Raw genomic sequence first — 12,210 nt, forward strand, 5'->3', positions numbered from 1 at the left:
CAAACAACTGAGGTGTGGATCCACGTGCAGGTTTATTAGAATCGTCAGGCAAGCAGTGGTCAATACAGGGGCAAACAGATGTATTAGGGCAATCCAGAGTCAAAATATCAGGCAGATGGTCAGAGGCAGGCAGCAAACAGAATTAAATATAAACAAGGCAAGGATCAAAACACGGCAAAGGCAGACAATGGAAACGCGTTGTAATGTCACCGTGACAGATAACAAGACTCCGCAAAGTGAATGAGTGAGTGTGTAGTTTAAGTAGTGTGTGCAATCAGTCTCTGACAATCCTTAGGTGGTGCTAGATGAGGAAGCATGTGTGAGTGTGACCAGAGTGCATGTATGAATATGTAGTCCAGAAATGGTGGATTTGTAGTCCATGGTTATTGTTAGTGCAAACCAGCGATCTTATGGCATATGACCGCTGGTAATCGTGACAAATAATAATTTCTTACACTTATATAGCGCTTTTCTAGACACTCAAAGACACTAGGCACTTGGGGGGAATCTCCTCTTCCACCACCAGTGTGCAGCATCCACCTGGATGACACAACGGCAGCCATATTGCGCCAGACCGCACACTAGCTGATCGGTGGAAAGAAGACAGAGTGATGAAGCCACTTATGATATAGAGAGGGTAAGAAGGCCATGATGGACAGAGGCCAGTGGGCAAACTTGGCAAAACTTAAACCCGTACTCTTTTTCGAAGGACATCCTGGGATTTTTCACGACCACAGAGAGTCGAGACCTCGGTTTAACGTCTCATCCGAAAGACGAAATTAACATGCTGAAGTTTTTGCATCATTGTTGCATCTTTATATTCATCATCTGGCTGAATTCGTATTCTCCTAATGCAAATATTGTCATTGTTGACAACTTATTCCCTAGATCTTCAATCAAGTGATAGTGACTCTTGTGTAATTGTGTACACTCACAGTACTGCCTTTTCTTGATTTTGTGTTCTTGAAATATTGTTTATAATTAATAGACTTAAAAAAGCTGCAAGTTAATGAATGAGATGGAGGGTAGTGAATCACATCCAGGATTTATAAAGGCTCATGGTATGTATTTAAGGGTTAATGTCTGATGGCAGATAGTGCTTCCTAGTAGGAGTATAAAGTAAAGAATTCAATACTCAAACAACAAAAAGCCGGAGGACCTTTTTGTAGATTTTCTTACTCAGAAGAATGTCATGAGTGTCAAGCTATTTGATTTGTTTTATATGTTGGTTAGTCTTTAAGGACAAAAAAAAAAAAACATTCAAATATGTAATTCAGAGATTGTTCAGGTGAATATTCATTGCACTAAATCAAACAGTGCTGTCCTTTTTTTCTTCAAGAGGTGGAGTCTAACATTGCACTTACTCTAGCCCATGTAATAGGTTTGGTAATATGTGTTAACAGTTTTAAGAGGACACACATTATTCTGGAAAAGGATAAACGTTTTTCGAAGCATTTTTTGAGCTCACAGAGATTAAGGAGACCGACATGGAGACACGTGGGAAACAAGGTGAAGTTTTTCTACAACACCAGAAACATGGTGAGGTAAGACATCATTAAGACATTGTAATATACGTTATTCAAAACAGGTTGAACTATGCTTTTACGTCAACTTTAAACTATTAAATGTTCTGAATAAGAAAGTATTTGACATTTTTTGTACTCATTTAACACTTCTGGTATTGATGTTCTGTGTTTGATATTTGACCAAGCTTAGAGCTGTCATATAAAAAGATACAATATAAATATTTGCTTGTATGTTTTTTGATATAGCTCATAATGCATCAGAGGTTTTGCCTGTAAAACCTCTGGTGTAAGGTTTTGTTCTAGTATGACATGGATGAAACGGGACTGCCTTTACAAGTTGAAACTTGGTGTGCACATCACAGTTCTTGCTTTTCATTTTCGGCACATTCCTTTGACAAAACACGCCCTCTTGAGTTCACTTGATGGCGTATGACGTTCGAGCCCTGCCTTAAACACACACACACACACAATACATGTGAGGTAAATCAGGTATTGGCTGCGTGAGTAATCTACATCCATAGCTCCAACTTCAAAAGCCTTTTAAGTACTTTCAACAAAGAGCAGTCCAGAGGTGTGATTATTACCTGAAGCGCCACTTCCATCCATCATTCCTTACTGAATTTAATGATGCTTAGCGTATTTCACTAAAGTTCCATTGATATAACTCATTAACCATGCTTGTAGGAATTAACCAGCTCTGGTATTTGTACAAAAAAGAAAGTGTTTATACGAATGGTAATCATTATAAAACAAGGTTAATTATTGTAAGGGATTGCTCATGGAAATAACGAATGTAATTGACTATCGTATGTTTGTTATTAACAGAAGTGGAAGAGATATTGGTTGGCCCTTCATCCGGCCAGTCGGCACGGTATTGCACGGTTAGAGTTGTCAGAAGCTATTCAAGAACGGTCAACTGTGGTGGTCAGACGGCATCCAGAAAGGAAGGTCATCCGTCTGGCTGACTGCGTGAGTGTTGTTAAGCTGCCTCCTCATGCAGAGGCTTGTCCTGGAGAAAACATGGCCGCTTTTTGTGTGGAGACCGAGGAGAAGAGGCTGGTGTTCGCAGCAGAGAGAGAAAGCTGTGGAGAATGGGTGAATATCATATGTAACATCGCCTTTCAGGTGAGGGTTGGATTTTTCTGTTTATATATCAGCATTAAAAGGTTTTGTTGTCTGATTTTTTAGATATTAATAGATTATTAAGCAACATTTTACAATGTTACAAAAGATTTACATTTTATAAATGCAGTTCTTTGAATTCTCCTATTCTTCAAAGAGTTCTGAAACAGCTGTGGTATCAGCATTAATAAAAGTAGAGATGTCATTAAATGAATATTTTAAAATATATATTTGAAAGTAAAAAACTTTTTAAGTTTTAATAATATTTCACTATACTGCTGTTTATATATTATTAAATACACACAACCTTGGTGAGTACAAGACTCAACAAGACTCAAAATCTTATAGACCCCAGACATTGTAAAAACAAATATTAAAAGCTGTATAAAGTACAGGCCACCACACCGGGCCTACTGCACCCAACCCGCACTGAGCTGGGATTGAACCAGCGATTCTGTGATTACGCCACATTCACATGGAGCGTCAGAGTCAACGCTTCCCATTCACTTTGAATGTGTGATGTCAGGCATTGCCGAACTGCATTGTGGATCCATCGGCGCCACTTCAGAGGCGTTGCTCGCTGCAGACGTTGGGACTAGTTCAACATTTCAAGCGCCGACGGAAGCGTCAGCCAATCAGATTGCTGTATGTAAATACACCAGCTAGACAGTGGCCTATTGCTGACTGAATTTCATTGGCTGATGCTGCTATGACGATCGCGGCAGCCCCAACTTAAGACACGCCTTCAGTCAAGTGTTGACACTGAACCCCCGTGTGAATGGAGCGTTAGAGTCCGTTGCTCTAAAAAGGAGGCTAAAGACCAAGGCCTCTAGCGTATGTTGCTAGTAGGTATGGGACAATAACCATTTTCAAGGTATACCACAGTTTGGAAAAGTCAAGGTTTTAAAAATGGCAAAAGTTTCTGCTATACTGTTCCTAAGGTTTGTGAAAAATATTTTATTTACATTTTTTTAGGACAACAGTATCTTTAGCCGAAAAAAATATCCAAATATGTCGTTTTTGAATTGTAAAACTTGAATTGAAACTAATGAAAAGAGAAGAATTCAATGATTATTTTGAATTATTTAGCCTGATATGTTTACTGCTCCAAAATATTATAAATCTTTCAAAAAACAAAATATATTATGTTCAAATTGAAAAAAAAGTTTTACCCAGACATTTAAAAAGAATATATTTTAGAGCAGTAATCACAATACCATGATACAGTGAAACCGTGATATTTTTATCCAAGGTTATCATACCGTCAGAATCTTATACCGGCCTATGCCTAGTTGCTAGAGCATTTATTGAGGTCAGAGGAGTGAGGTTTACCTGCATAACTCTTCGCTAGCTGGCCTTCGTTACACTCACCCCCCTTAACCTTAGTCCCATCCCGGACGAGCCCCCACATGTAACCCACCGATCCTACTGCACCCAACCCGCTCTAAGCTGGGGTTGAACCGACAATTCTTGCAATGGGAGGTGGTTGCTATTACAAGGAGGCTAAAGACCATGGCGTCAAGCGTTTGTCGCTAGAGCACCATTTGAGGCCAGAGGAGTGAGATTTACCTGCATAGCACTTCACTAGCTGGCCTCCATTAAGGTTCTTTAATAAAACGCAAAATACTACAGACAAATAACATGTGCTGTCTACTTTTTTTTTTGTCTGCATTAGTTTTTCTAAGTTTTATGATTGTTTTCTGTGTTACAGAAACAAACTAAAAGTGCTCCACTGCCGGTGCCACATATGGAGGATAATCAGATCTACATGTCTAGAGAACAATGTGAGTAAACACAGATGTCAAATCTATCAGATCAACATGATGTCATGGTCTTGAAAAACCAGTCTCACGACCTTAACTCTTTCACCCTTCATATGTACTTGTATAAAGATAGAATTGATAATTGTTGATATGGTTTGCAGCATGGTGTAACCTGTGACATATTATTTATAGCTTAAAATGATAATTCAACAAAAAGGAAAACTCTGTGATCATTTACTCACTTTCCACACGTTCCAAACCTGTTTGAGTTTCTTTCTTCAGTTAAACAAAAAAAAAAAGATATACTGAGGAAAAGCAGTCATTGATAGTATTTTTTATTCATATACTATAGATGTCAATGGTTGCTTTTTTCCAGCATTCTTCAGAATATCTTGTCTTGGGTTCAACAGAAGAAACAAATATTTATAATTTCAGAACCACTTTAGTACGAGAAAAAGTTACATTTTTAAACGCCTTTAAGTTAAATCCTGATTAACTTATATTTAAGCTCTGGTTCATTTTAGTGTCCGAGTTCAAAGTGGTAGTGCTACAAAGCGATGCTTCAGTCCGCTGTGGCCTAAAAGGACAGTACTGGCTGCAGACAGGTGAAGATATGCTGCTTATACAAGATCTGGACACCAGGAGGACAGTGATGGAGTGGCCATACAAGCTACTTCGCCGTTATGGTCGAGATAAGGCAAGTAGAGAAAAATATGTAGTAACACTTTAATATGGGACCAAGGTTATTTTAGTAAACAAAAACTAAGCTAATTTTTTTTTAAATTTCACAGTTATTTTTTTTTAACTAAAATCAAATGAAACTGAAATAAAATAATATTCAGGATTTTCTAAAAGAATCTCCTGTAGATCAGGAGAAAACAGTCAAGAAAAAAACTACATTCTCAAAGTTTCATAAATTAATTTAGAGAGGACACGTGATATGATTGAGCACAACTCGCTGTTCATCTGTAATCAGTGATAATCCAATCAGAGTATCCAAGCTTACAATAAATAGAGCGATTTTTCCCTACTGCTCTATCTTCGTTTAGGAAGAATGCTCCCTTCCACCCCATCTCCTCCTTTTCCTCCCTTTTCTAAGGGGAGCTCTCAAGACCTACCTGATCTCACATCCCCTTATATGCTTATTGCTCGGGCGGAAGCCTTGGGGCCTAATTATATTAGAGCTCAGGATTCTTTCCCGGGACAGCATGCCAAACCTGCTATTACCAGCAAACATATCTAAGTGGGAACTCAACAAATGAACATAAAATGTATTATAAGTTTTCTTCATTAGTTAAAAATAAAAAAACAAGTCATAATTTTTCTTACTTTTATTGTTTTAAGTTGTATAAGTTGTATTTGTATGGTTCTGGATTCAGTGTCCTGCAGATTTTAGCTCCAGCTTGCCTCAACTCACCTGCAAGAATGTTTTTAGAATGCCTAGTGAATCTGCGGTCACACTGCACTTTTCTCCCCATAGACTTCCATTCATACGCACACGAATGCGCCAGACTTGAAACGCAAGCTTATGTGAAAAGTTTTACAGGCCGCTTGTCACGTTAGGCGTGATCAAAACAAAAGCAAAACAGGAACAAAAAGATTGTGGATTCAAGTGCAGGTTTAATAGATAAATAGTGCAGAAAACAGTGACGAAAAATACAAAATCTCAAAAATACAAAGTAACAAATCAACAACATAACAAGACGGATAACACGAACTAGACTTTGGCAAGATCAGGAACAAACTTACTAGGATCAGGAAGACAAGGAAGACAACGACGCCATGACAAACATAGGTGGAATGGTAGAATATATAGTCCAGATAATCAACGGTAACACAAAACAGATGAGATGACAGGTCAGTGTAAGTGTTCCGGTGTATGCGCGTGGGATGTATGAGAATGTAGTCTTTTCCCTGGGGCACTGTAACGCCTACAAAGTCCTAGAGCGCTACAGCACCCTCAGGTGGTCACAGACGGATGTGACATTACCCCCCCTCTAAAGAGCGGCTTCCAGACGCTCCCAGACTGGTTCCAAGAGGGGGGGCGGAGCGGAGCAGGAACAAGGGAGGGATGGGAGGGCCAGATCAGGGTCAGGCAGTGGGTCAGGCACCCCAGCGGGAAGCCAGGGTGCGGCCGGTGAATCCGTCCCAAGTAGTGGGAAGGACCACCAGGGAGGGTCGGGAGGGATGACCCATGGAGACATAAGGCAGGGGGTTTTAGGAGAGCCGGCTGGAGAGGCAACTGGACTGGAGCAGGCGGAACTGGAGGCAGCTGCGCAGGAGCCGGCGGGACTGGAGGCAGCTGGGCAGGAACCGGCGAGGCTGGAGGCAGCTGGGCAGGAGCCGGCGGGACTGGAGGCAGCTGGACTGGAGCCGGCGGGACTGGAGGCAGCTGGACTGGAGCCGGCGGGACTGGAGGCAGCTGGACTGGAGCCGGCGGGACTGGAGGCAGCTGGACTGGAGCCGGCGGGACTGGAGGCAGCTGGGCAGGAGCCGGCAGAGCGAGGAGCCAGAGCGAGGTCGGCCGAGCAAAGAGCCGGACTGGTGCCGGCAGGGCAAGACGTCTGGGTGGTGCCGGCTGGACGAGGAGCCGGGCTGGCACCGGCAGGGCTAGACGTCTGGTTTGCGCCGGCAGGGCGAGGAGCCTGGGAGGCGCCGGCAGGGCGAGGAGCCTGGGAGGCGCCGGCAGGGCGAGGAGCCTGGGAGGCGCCGGCAGGGCGGGGAGCCTGGGAGGCGCCGGCAGGGCGAGGAGCCTGGGAGGCGCCGGCAGGGCGAGGAGCCTGGGTGGCGCCGGCAGGGCGAGGAGCCTGGGTGGCGCCGGTAAAGCCAGGAGCCGGACTAGAACTGGCATTGTACTGCGCTCTGGGGCTGGAGCCGACACTGGCGGGCGCTCGGGGGCTGGAGCCGACACTGGCGGGCGCTCGGGGGCTGGAGCCGACACTGGCGGGCGCTCGGGGGCTGGAGCCGACACTGGCGGGCGCTCGGGGGCTGGAGCCGACACTGGCGGGCGCTCGGGGGCTGGAGCCGACACTGGCGGGCGCTCGGGGGCTGGAGCCGACACTGGCGGGCGCTCGGGGGCTGGAGCCGACACTGGCGGGCGCTCGGGGGCTGGAGCCGACACTGGCGGGCGCTCGGGGGCTGGAGCCGACACTGGCGGGCGCTCGGGGTCTGGAGCCGACACTGGCGGGCGCTCGGGGGCTGGAGCCGACACTGGCGGGCGCTCGGGGGCTGGAGCCGACACTGGCGGGCGCTCGGGGGCTGGAGCCGACACTGGCGGGCGCTCGGGGGCTGGAGCCGACACTGGCGGGCGCTGGGGGGCTGGAGCCGACACTGGCGGGCGCTCGGGGGCTGGAGCCGACACTGGCGGGCGCTCGGGGGCTGGAGCCGACACTGGCGGGCGCTCGGGGGCTGGAGCCGACACTGGCGGGCGCTCGGGGGCTGGAGCCGACACTGGCGGGCGCTCGGGGGCTGGAGCCGACACTGGCGGACGCTCGGGGGTATGCGCAGTCCTCTTCCTGCGCGTCCTCCGTCTGGTCATCTGAGTACTAGGAGGAGCGTTGTAAACTGGAAGAGAAGCATGCTCTGGGACTGGAACCGACACTGGCGGGCGCTGAGGGACTGGAGCAGACACTGGGGTTTCACAGAGTTCCAGGAGCCTCTCCAGAGGCTCAGAGAAGGGTGGTCTCCGCACAGCCCGACGCGGATAAGTCCGCAACTTCAAAACAGCTCTTTCCCTCCCTCCCGCAGAGAGATCCGCCGGCCTCGAGAACAGATTTTGATTACCCCTCAGGCCTCCCTCCTGAGGGTTCTGCTCCACCAGGGTGATTGAGAGAGGGGAGCCAGAAATCAACAGTGCATGTTCCATAAAAAGATAAAGGCTCCACTCCTCCTCATATGTTGGCATCTGGGAGTGGACGGGTTCTAAAAGTCCTCCCCGAAAAAACATCATTAGCAGTAAATCGCTAAAAGTACTGCTTGGGGCCAGATCCAAAAACTCCTTAACGAAACGTTCAACGGAGCGGTTACCCTGCTTTATTCGCACTAAAATATCATCTGCTGAATCCATATTGTGATCGCGTCGTTCTGTCACGTTAGGCGTGATCAAAACAAAAGCAAAACAGGAACAAAAAGATTGTGGATTCAAGTGCAGGTTTAATAGATAAATAGTGCAGAAAACAGTGACGAAAAATACAAAATCTCAAAAATACAAAGTAACAAATCAACAACATAACAAGACGGATAACACGAACTAGACTTTGGCAAGATCAGGAACAAACTTACTAGGATCAGGAAGACAAGGAAGACAACGACGCCATGACAAACATAGGTGGAATGGTAGAATATATAGTCCAGATAATCAACGGTAACACAAAACAGATGAGATGACGGGTCAGTGTAAGTGTTCCGGTGTATGCGCGTGGGATGTATGAGAATGTAGTCTTTTCCCTGGGGCACTGTAACGCCTACAAAGTCCTAGAGCGCTACAGCACCCTCAGGTGGTCACAGACGGATGTGACACCGCTGCAATGCAAAGTTCAAGTTTGGTAAACTCTAACCTGCGAAATCGCATCACTTGACTGTGTGAGACCAATAGAAGATGAAAACATGACCTCTCTAGACAGGAATTTAAAATATGGATATAATGTCTAATAATCTTGTTTAATCCCGCCCCTTTTCGCAGCACCGCACAACAGACTTTCACAAGCTCAAACTCTAGTGTGACTGCAGCATAAGAGCTTGATTAGCTAGCCCAGTTGTGTCCGAATGGGGTTGGAACTATGCAGGACACGGGCTCTCCAGGACAGAGTTAGGCACTGCTGGTTTAAGCAATTCATTTATTTTTATCAAGAGGTTTACAAAGAGTTACAATAAACTTTGCCCTGGTCAACACCATCTGTTAATTCTGATAACTACAATTACTAAATCTGAACCTAATATTCATTCATTAATTCAATTACCTTTGGCTTACTCTCACATACACACATGTACTCATACACTACAGCCAAATTAGTTCATCCAATTCATCTATAGCGCATGTCTTTGGACTGTGGGGGAAAAACGAGCACCCAGAGGAAACCCATGCCAACACGGGGAGAACATGCAAACTCCACACAGAAATACCAACTGGTCCAGCCAGGACTTGAAGCAGCGACTTTCTTGTTATGAGAGGACAGTGCTTACCACTGAGCCATCATGCCGTCCTGAAACTAAATATATAAAGAAATAATGGAAATGTTCACAAAAAAAGTAAAAATAATATCAAAATTCATTCCTTTATTTTCTTTTCGGCTTAGTCCCTTTATTAATCAGGGGTCACCACTGCGGAAATGAGCCGCCAACTTATCCAGCATATGTTGTACGCAGCGGATGTTCTTGCAGCTGAAACCCATCACTGGGAAACACCCATACACATTCATTTACTCATACACTATGGCCAATTTAGCTAACCCTATTAAGTTGTACCGCATGTCTTTGCACTTGTGGAGGAAACCAGAGCACCCGGAAGAGACCCACACTAAGACACGGAGAAAATGCAAACTCTACACAGAAATGGCAAATGACCCAGCTGGGGCTCGAACCAGCGACCTTCTTGATGTGAGGCGATTGTGCTACCCACTGCACCACCGCGCAGCCTTGTATCAAAACGTCCTAAATTCAGAAATGCTAATAATGTTAATTGTGACCAGTTCTTTTTTAAACTACTTGCTTATTACCATATCATTTTTTTCAAGGTTTTATTTTCTCTAAAGTGCATACACATGTCTGTTTTTCTCCAGATGCTGTTTTCTATAGAAGCAGGCCGACGCTGTGAATCAGGTCCAGGGACCTTTAACTTTGAGACCCAACAGAGTGAAGAGATCCTTCGCCTCATTGAGTCTGCTATTCGCCAACAGAAGAGCCTCAGTGTTGCTGGAGAGAGGCACTCGCCACATTCTCCACGCTCTCGTTCTCCTCGCTCCCCCCTGCCCAAACGCCCTGAAAGTTTGCTTTCGCTTGACGCAGAGGGCAACAGCAGCCCTAATTCAGCAGATGCCCTCGGTCCAAACTTCAGCCCCATCTCAAATCCAGCACATATAAAACCTGCAAGTCCTATTTGCTTAACCGAAGTTGTGTATGCAAACCCTGCAGATTCCCTAAGATCATCACAAATGACGCACTCGGATCCTGCTGACTTGATTGAGCCTGTGTATTCAAGTCCCACAGTTTTAATGGGCAAGCATGAGCCTGTGTACGCACAGCCAGATCTCATTAAATCTCTTCATTCTTTAAAAGACGATCCTCTCCCAACTCCTTATAAAGATGAGCCAGTGTATTCTGACCCGGTTGATGTCATCCGCCCAAAAGCCAACACTTGTGTTCAGGCCAATCCTACTAACACAACAGACATTCAACCTGCTAAAACTGTGTCAAACAATGGCAAGCATCCAGAACCTGTATACTCTGAGGTGTATGACCACATTGCACTAATCTCCCGTAAGAAAGCTGACCAGACGTTTGAGGAGCCCATTTATAGTGTGCCTGAAGTTGTAAAGTCAACTCAAAACAATAATTTGCAACAAAACAAAATGCCTGAGGAGCACCAACCTATCTACAGCAAAGTCAACAAACCGCCCAAAACTCCTTACAAAGATAAGAAGCCAAGCCTAACGTCAGAAATTGTCTCTGAGGACCTTGGACTAATTTAATTAAATATGCAACTGAATATGTCTTCCCAAACATGCAGTCTTTTTAAATATTTTATTCCAAAATTTTTGAAAATGTATATTTTAATAATTTATTGACTCACTATAAAAATGTGCGTTGGAATTATGACTGAGCGATTTTTTTTTAAATGTGCATATCATGTAAAAGTCGGCTGCATCCAAAAGCACATACTTACTACACATATTACATAGTGGTTAAAAAAGGTGACAATATATTTATTTCTGAAATTCAAATGACATTAATATTACATTTAAGTTTATATTTAATCTACACATATAAAGTACAATACAATAAAATGCACTTTTTAGTGGTTCCAAAGTCATTATTTATACAAATAAAACAGTATTTGATTTTGGTTGCAGTCATTGTTTTAGGAATTTTATTTCCATATATATGCATATCACATGTATCTTTTTCTTTTTACCACAGCAGGATTAAAGCATAATTTTATTATATAAATCAATTGTGTGGCTTCATGTGATCGAACACTTGCAGATACTCAAACACAGATGCCTCATAAGCAGATTCTCTTTGGGATGCTCTATATTAGATATGGCTTGGATTTGGGAGATGAGAGGGTCTGCTCTGCAGTTCTATCAATGGACACATACAGAAGAATACATACATACATATTTATATATTTATATATTTATATATATATATGACCGAGAGAGCTTAACGGGCTGCAATTTAAGAAAACACATGCAAGTAAAAAGAAACGCCAGCAAATTAAGAAAACTTTTCATCCGTTTGACAGCACACGTGTTACAAATCGTCACAACACAAACAATGTAATATAACACGCTACATTTTCTCACAACGCAAACAATTTATGAAACGCCTGCATTTTCCCACAACACATTCAAATAGCACGGAACACGACAGAAATGTTTTAAGAGGACCCTAAAACGTGATGGACCTGGCTATTTAGGTTATGGTTATTTAGGCTAATAAAATACAAAAGACAAGAGAATCAGGATGGTAAAATAAACAAACAAAAACTCACCTTTCAAAGATCACCTACAACTTCACTGAGCAATGGTCACGGCACAGCAGCGTCCATCATATTTTTGGGTCCCCTTGAAACATTTCTA

General features: G+C 44.1%; 1 protein-coding gene and 1 long non-coding RNA gene across 4 annotated transcripts; one reads left to right on the forward strand and one right to left on the reverse strand.

Moving 5' to 3' along the window:
• The first annotated feature begins 1,385 nt into the window (after positions 1–1,385).
• On the forward strand, positions 1,386–11,575 carry dok1a (docking protein 1a). Of its 3 annotated transcripts, none has more exons than XM_087237438.1 (5): positions 1,386–1,544; positions 2,352–2,651; positions 4,360–4,432; positions 4,936–5,108; positions 10,189–11,575. In XM_087237438.1, the coding sequence occupies exons 1-5, from the start codon at positions 1,488–1,490 to the stop codon at positions 11,095–11,097; spliced, it is 1,512 nt and encodes a 503-aa protein (XP_087093564.1). In that variant the 5' UTR covers positions 1,386–1,487; the 3' UTR covers positions 11,098–11,575. The 3 variants fall into 3 exon arrangements, with proteins under 3 accessions (XP_087093564.1, XP_087093565.1, XP_087093566.1); XM_087237439.1 differs by lacking the exon at positions 1,386–1,544 and adding an exon at positions 2,002–2,261; XM_087237440.1 differs by lacking the exon at positions 1,386–1,544 and adding an exon at positions 2,002–2,097.
• On the reverse strand, positions 2,387–11,102 carry LOC147846960 (uncharacterized). Its single transcript, XR_015476808.1, has 4 exons — positions 8,931–11,102; positions 4,654–5,961; positions 4,234–4,583; positions 2,387–4,076 (listed from the first exon to the last, which is right to left on the reverse strand). It is a non-coding gene; the product is annotated as an uncharacterized LOC147846960 (long non-coding RNA).
• Positions 11,576–12,210: the final 635 nt, after the last annotated feature.

This window comes from Danio rerio, chromosome 1 (assembly GCF_052040795.2).
Source record: "Danio rerio strain M-AB ecotype USA chromosome 1, GRCz13ab, whole genome shotgun sequence".
Taxonomy (NCBI): Eukaryota; Metazoa; Chordata; class Actinopteri; order Cypriniformes; family Danionidae; genus Danio; species Danio rerio.

Coding starts and splice junctions, on each gene's coding strand:
- dok1a (XM_087237438.1), top strand. CDS start 1,488: ATGGAGACACGTGGGAAACAAGGTGAAGTTTTTCTACAACACCAGAAA. Junction 1,545..2,351: donor AACACCAGAAACATGGTGAG/GTAAGACATCAT, acceptor TGTTATTAACAG/AAGTGGAAGAGATATTGGTT. Junction 4,433..4,935: donor CTACATGTCTAGAGAACAAT/GTGAGTAAACAC, acceptor GGTTCATTTTAG/TGTCCGAGTTCAAAGTGGTA.